The sequence below is a fragment of the Salvelinus sp. IW2-2015 genome, linkage group LG17 (genome assembly GCF_002910315.2).
Source record: "Salvelinus sp. IW2-2015 linkage group LG17, ASM291031v2, whole genome shotgun sequence".
In the NCBI taxonomy this organism is placed as follows: Eukaryota; Metazoa; Chordata; class Actinopteri; order Salmoniformes; family Salmonidae; genus Salvelinus; species Salvelinus sp. IW2-2015.
In genome coordinates this window covers 38,647,103-38,653,102 of record NC_036857.1, presented here as the reverse complement: position 1 = coordinate 38,653,102, position 6,000 = coordinate 38,647,103, and the positions used below count along the sequence as shown (strand labels likewise).

The window sequence follows — 6,000 nt, the reverse complement described above, 5'->3', positions numbered from 1 at the left end:
CCATAGGGCCCTCTGTTCACAACGTTGGCATCAGCAAACCGCTCGCCCACACTACGCCATACACGTACGTCCCTTACGGAAAAAAAGATTGCAGTTAGAGTGCAGTATAGCTACAGTTCAACTGCAGTACACTGCAGTTATTCTGCAAATACTGCATCTAAAACAATTTTTTTAAGCAGGAATTTTGCAGTGTAACTGCAGTTAGAGTGCAGTTATTCTGCAATTGCTACTTCCAAAATTCCACAGTCGACTGCAGTTACTGCACTTTTACTGCAGTTTCAAAATGGCAATAATTTTTTGTAAGGGGTGGTCTGCGGTTGTGAGGCCCGGTTGGACATAATAACAAATTCTCTAAAACGACATTGGAGGCGGCTTATGGTAGAGAAATTAACATTAAATTATCTACCAACAGTTCTGGAGTCATTGCTGCAGTCAGCATGGCAATTACATGCTCCCTCAAAACTTGAGACATCTGTGGCATTGTGTTTTGATGACAAAAACTGCACATATTAGAGTTTCCTTTTATTGTCCCCAGCACAAGGTGCATCTGTGTAATGATCATGCTGTTTAATCAACTTCTTGATATGCCACACCTGTTAGGAGGATGGAATATCTTGGCAAATGAGAAATGCTCACTAACATGTAAACACATTTGTGCACAATATTTGAGAGAAATAAGCTTTTTGTGCATATGGAACATTTCTGTGATCTTTTATTTCAGCTCATGAAACATGAGACCAATCCTTTACATGTATCATTTACATTTTTGTTCAGTGTAATTGTCCATTGGMGGAAGTGTCTGGTCAACAAGATTAATTAGGCTACAAACACACCTATCAACCCATTTTGGGTTCAACCCCATCATAAAACTCCTCCTTTGGTTTCAACCCCATCATAAAACGAACTATTGTTATACTAAAAACTCCAGCAGCTATGATTAGTCATACTTACCGTAGCTCGAGACAACGAATAGGCTGTGCCTTTACTGGATATGCGCGAATTTACCTGCTTCCAGCAGCTATTATCAGTTGGAGAAAAAACGKCTGTGAGATAACGTGGGAGGGGCAGAGACTCGGTAAAGGGACTGAGCTTTTGAATGGCATGCAGTCATATTTTATTTGTGCACCTAAGCGGAGGAAACAAATCCTTTAGGAAAAAGCGTTTTACGCAAACTGCTCCTCCTTCCCAAGCCTTTCCGATTGTGGTCCGACTCAAACTTAAGACTGCAAAGCAGAGGCTGAGAAAAATAGGAGCGAGTCACTTCACTTCTGCGCCACCAAAGTCTCTTTCACACAACTATTCTATTAATTTGGAGATTACTTCGTGTCAATCAAAAATCGGCTCTACATTTTGAAGAGATCGGGGAGTCACGCATGACCACCGACCCTTGAAAAGGTGTATTTTCTATCTCAACGAAAGACCGACGGTTGGATGTCAAATGGTCCATAATAACTTGCAAAATACGCACTCACTTTTGGACAGACACATGGATTCGCTCGAAAACCCTGGACTGCAAGTATGCACAGTTGTTGTATTTTGTGATTTCTATGCCTAGTCCGCATGTGTATGGTATTAAATAGCAGCAAATACYTAATTTCCATTTCGCTCGTCTTGGCGACAAATGTAACGCCATAAAGTAAACTCCAACCGGAAGTTGGTGGAGTCTGCGTTACGTCAGGTGGTATAACCTGCTAATAAGGACGAATGTTTTTCTGTGATGTGAAACAGCTAGGTTACAGTTGTTTCAGGCATGTTACACAGTTATAACTGTAATTTGGACAAGTTGTATTTAGTTTTTGCTGAAACCCATACTTTTTCAATAAACATTATTCAAAGACAACCACCGACTGTTTGCTTAAGGTGCCATCTCATTGAATCTCAACAAGGAAACAGTCAGTGGTGGTATTTAATTAATGTTTATTGAAAAAGTATGTCTTTCAGCAAACAAAAAAAAGAAACGCACTGCGACTACAGAGGACAAATATAGTTACAAAGTGGTCGTTTCATAATTGACATTTTTTTGGGCTATCGATGTAGTCGGAGCTAGATTCCAYAAAGCCTGGTTTCGGCTCCATGCCGTTGGTGAAGTTCATCAGAAACTTCCTTCACCACGGAKTGCCGTTTAGTCCGCTACACTAGCCTAGGGGTTGGTGTTGATCCACAGCTAAACTGAGGTTTGTCTCCCAGCCATGCTTGGATTAAGTAAATAGATGGTCTTGACCAGGTCAGTGGTACAATGAGCAAATTACTGGAAGTAGCCTACTGGAAGCTGCACTATTTCTACTTGCCTGTCTCTTTATGAATGTAATGAATTCAATTCATAATTTTCAATGASTACTACTCTTAAAAAAAGGTAGCAAATATATGCACTATAAATGGCATTCAGCATTGCCTAACATCGCTGCGTATTGAGTGCCTACAGCAAAATKGGTATTTTCGAGTAAATAGACATACATACCCGGTTTCTAAGTAACCAACATAATAGTTTTATTTTTATATTCATCCTTTACATGTCCTGTGGGAATGGGTGAGAATGAAAAAAAAAGCAGCTTTGGGATGGTTGGGTGTTTTTCAGTTGYTACTAGCAACATGAGCACCTCATCCCTGTAATACAGCACGGTATATTCCCGATAAGTCAAATCAAATCAAAATGTATTTGTGAGATGTCCCGAATACAACAGTGAAATGCTAACTTACAAGCCCTTAACCAACAATGCAGTTTTAAGAAAAATAAGTGTTAAGTAAAAAATCTATAAGTAAAAAATAAACATAACAAATAATTAAGGAGCAACAGTAAAATAACAGTAGCGAGGCTATATACAGGGGGAACCGGTACAGAGTCAATGTGCAGGGGCACAGGTTAGTCGAGGTAATTGAGGTAATATGTAAACTATTGTTCAAACGTTTGGGGTGACTTAGAAATGTCCTTGTTTTTGAAAGAAAAGCACATTTTTTGTCCATTAAAATAACATAAAATTGATCAGAAATACAGTGTAGACATTGTTAATGTTGTAAATGACTATTGTAGCTGGAAACGACAGATTTTTTATGGAATATCTACATAGGTGTAAAGGGGCCCATAATCAGCAACCATCACTCATGTGTTCCAATGGCACGTTGTGTTAGCTAATCCAAGTTTATCATTTTAAAAGGCTAATTGATCATTAGAAAACCCTTTTGCAATTATGTTAGCACAGCTGAAACTGTTGTTCTGATTAAAGAAGCAATAAAACTGGCCTTCTTCAAACTAGTTGAATATCTGGAGCATCAGCATTTGTGGGTTCGATTACAGGCTCAAAATGGCCAGAAACAAATAACTTTCTTCTGAAACTTGTTAGTCTATTCTTGTTCTGAGAAATAAAGGCTATTCCATGCGAGAAATTGCCAAGAAACTGAAGATCTCATACAACGCTGTATACTACTCCATTCACAGAACAGCGCAAACTGGCTCTAACCAGAATAGAAAGAGAAGTGGGAGGCCCCGGTGCACAACTGGGCAATAGGACAAGTACATTAGAGTGTCTAGTTTGAGAAACAGATGCCTCACAAGTCCTCAACTTGCTGCTTCATTAAATAGTACCCGCAAAACACCAGTCTCAACATCACCCGAATCTTTGCTCATAGCACGGTGTTACCTGCTGATAATGGTCCTTTCGTGTTATTTGTCTGTTTTCTCCTTCTGCCGAAGTCACATGGAAAAGGAGCACGGAGAAAAGGCAGATTCAAAGGATCAGACGGCAGCACCTCTTCAGATACAACAACCAACAGCTTTGTGCGACAGGTAAGGGAAGCAGTAGCACATTGTGTTCGGCTTATCTAAAGGGAAGACACATTCCATTTACAAGGCGTTTACCACCTGGGTATCTTGGGGGTCTATGCTTTTCGGTAAAGGCAGGGATTTCAATTGTGGGCAGTGAGAATCTGAGCTGAAGTGAGAGTGTGTGGTGTGAGAGGGATCTGACTGTGACTGTGTTAGAGATGGGGCCGTGAGTGTAACCTTAATGGAATGAATGTGATGATATCTCAAAGCATATATGATTCAATAACCGTTCATCGGACACTTATCACATCATGTCTGCACTGGAGGTTTACAGCATATACTGCAATTAGAACATTCCATTTCTATGGTTTATACATAGCCAGGATGTTCAGACTGGCGTAAGAGCAAAAAATGCAAAGTCATTGATATAAATCAACGCATGTTGCAATGAAAGCCCCCGTTATAAACATAGCTTGGGTTCAGTGTGTTAATGGTCTCTGTGAACTGCAGGCGGCTCTTTAGCTTTGCAGTCAGCTTGAGAGTGGCTGCTGACACTGTGGCCTGTTATAAAGCAGACCCTCTGAGCTACACAGTGTGTATGTGAAGCACTCACCGTGTCTGGTCTTTGTTGAGCAGCGGACCCGCAGGGACAGAGTGGGAGAGACCGGGTTAAGGACAGGCGCCTCTGCCGAAATATTTCTGCCTTTTTTGGAGGAGATTAAGATCGCCTCCTCGTTGTCGCCAATCGAAGTGGATCGGACCAATATGGCACGTTGTGGAATTGCCGCCTCCTTTCTCTCAGACAGTAAAGGTGTTTGAATTGAGGCTACGAGATGTTCGCATTTGCTTTTTCCATGTGTTTATATTGCACTGACAGCTGATCAGTGAGGACCTGCTGGGTAGATTAGGGGGTGGTGATGAAGGTCTTCTCGGCAGTGATATGTCATGCCCTTCCCCCTCGACCCCCCCGGAAGACTGGTCCTGTGAAGCTGTCACACGTCCATTCCCACAGTCCCCCTGGGTATTCCAACAGGCTCATTAGGCCCACCCCCTTTAACATCTCTCAGTCATCGTGGCTAAACTCAATTAGACGGAGAGAAACTACAGTAACTTACATCTGAGACACAACACTGCAGGAGATACCAGGATCTAAGTGGAAATTACGATAGGGAAGAAGAAAGAAAAGTAGGAGAGAGAAAAAAAAAAAAGAGAGAGACAGGAATGTTGCTCAGTAAGAGGGGTCAGACAAGCAACTGCAGTACATCTGAGACACAACCCTACTGAGAGAGATACCCAGACATGATGTAGCAAGTAGGATGGGGAGTGAGAGGAAAGTAGAGAGAGAAATAAAAAAAATCCAGAAAGGTTCTAACAAGATCGGACGGGCAAAGCGAAGAGCAGACACAGTATCCCCTTTGAGATGTTTGCTGGAAGAGGACCCCGGGAATAGCAGCCATTCCAGGAACTCTGTTAGGAACTAACATAAATACACAGTTTTGAATTGTTTTATCATAACAGTGGTTAAGCTGACCTTCTTTCCCTCCTCCTCACTCTCTCCATCTTGTTGGACATGATTATTTTCACTTCTCACACAAGTATGAGGCTGCAGTGTTTAAAACTTTAAACTAACACCATACTGGGAACTAGGTTTCAAATATGAGGAGGAAAATGTGTTGTTTCACTAGCCTATTCATCAAGCTGTCAAGTTCCTTTTTAATCTTCTCCGACATTTTTTTAATTGTCTAATCATCTTCCCTCTTTGTTATCAGGACTCTCACCATGTTCAGCCCCAAATGTATACATATTGAAATTAGATATCTTTTTAAGACTATAATAATAGTTTGAGGTACATTTTGTGATTTATGCCATATAAATATGATATCTGAGTGAGAATGACTCTCAAAGTCATGGGGGGCCACCTGGAGGCCAAGGCAACGTGCCCAGTCGGTATTCGGCCATGATTACTACAAGTTTAGTAAGCTGGCTAGACTAACTACCAATCAAAAAATTGTTAGCTGACATGGCTAATTGAGGGACTGTCAGTGACAGACATAACAAGAGAAAAACTGCTGATTCTCAAACAAACTTCTAAATTGCACCTAGTGTATCCTAAGCGACCCCTGCTTTTGTCACTTATGCCTGGAACTGGCCCTGACGTGGAAAATACATTGGATTTGAAAAAAGTAATCAACCAGTACTGTTTTCATCTATTATGAACAAAAATATAAGTGCAACATGCA

At 41.1% G+C, this 6,000-nt stretch overlaps 1 protein-coding gene across 1 annotated transcript in view; it reads left to right on the top strand.

The window, feature by feature from the left end:
- The first annotated feature begins 962 nt into the window (after window positions 1–962).
- The window catches only part of LOC139029013 (voltage-dependent L-type calcium channel subunit beta-2-like), a 95,785-nt gene continuing 90,747 nt past the window's right edge, over window positions 963–6,000 (top strand). The window contains exons 1-2 of the mRNA XM_070447751.1: window positions 963–1,516; window positions 3,689–3,781. Of these exons, the coding sequence (XP_070303852.1) occupies window positions 1,439–1,516; window positions 3,689–3,781 (171 nt within the window). The 5' untranslated portion in view covers window positions 963–1,438. The remainder of the gene's footprint in view (window positions 1,517–3,688; window positions 3,782–6,000) is intronic.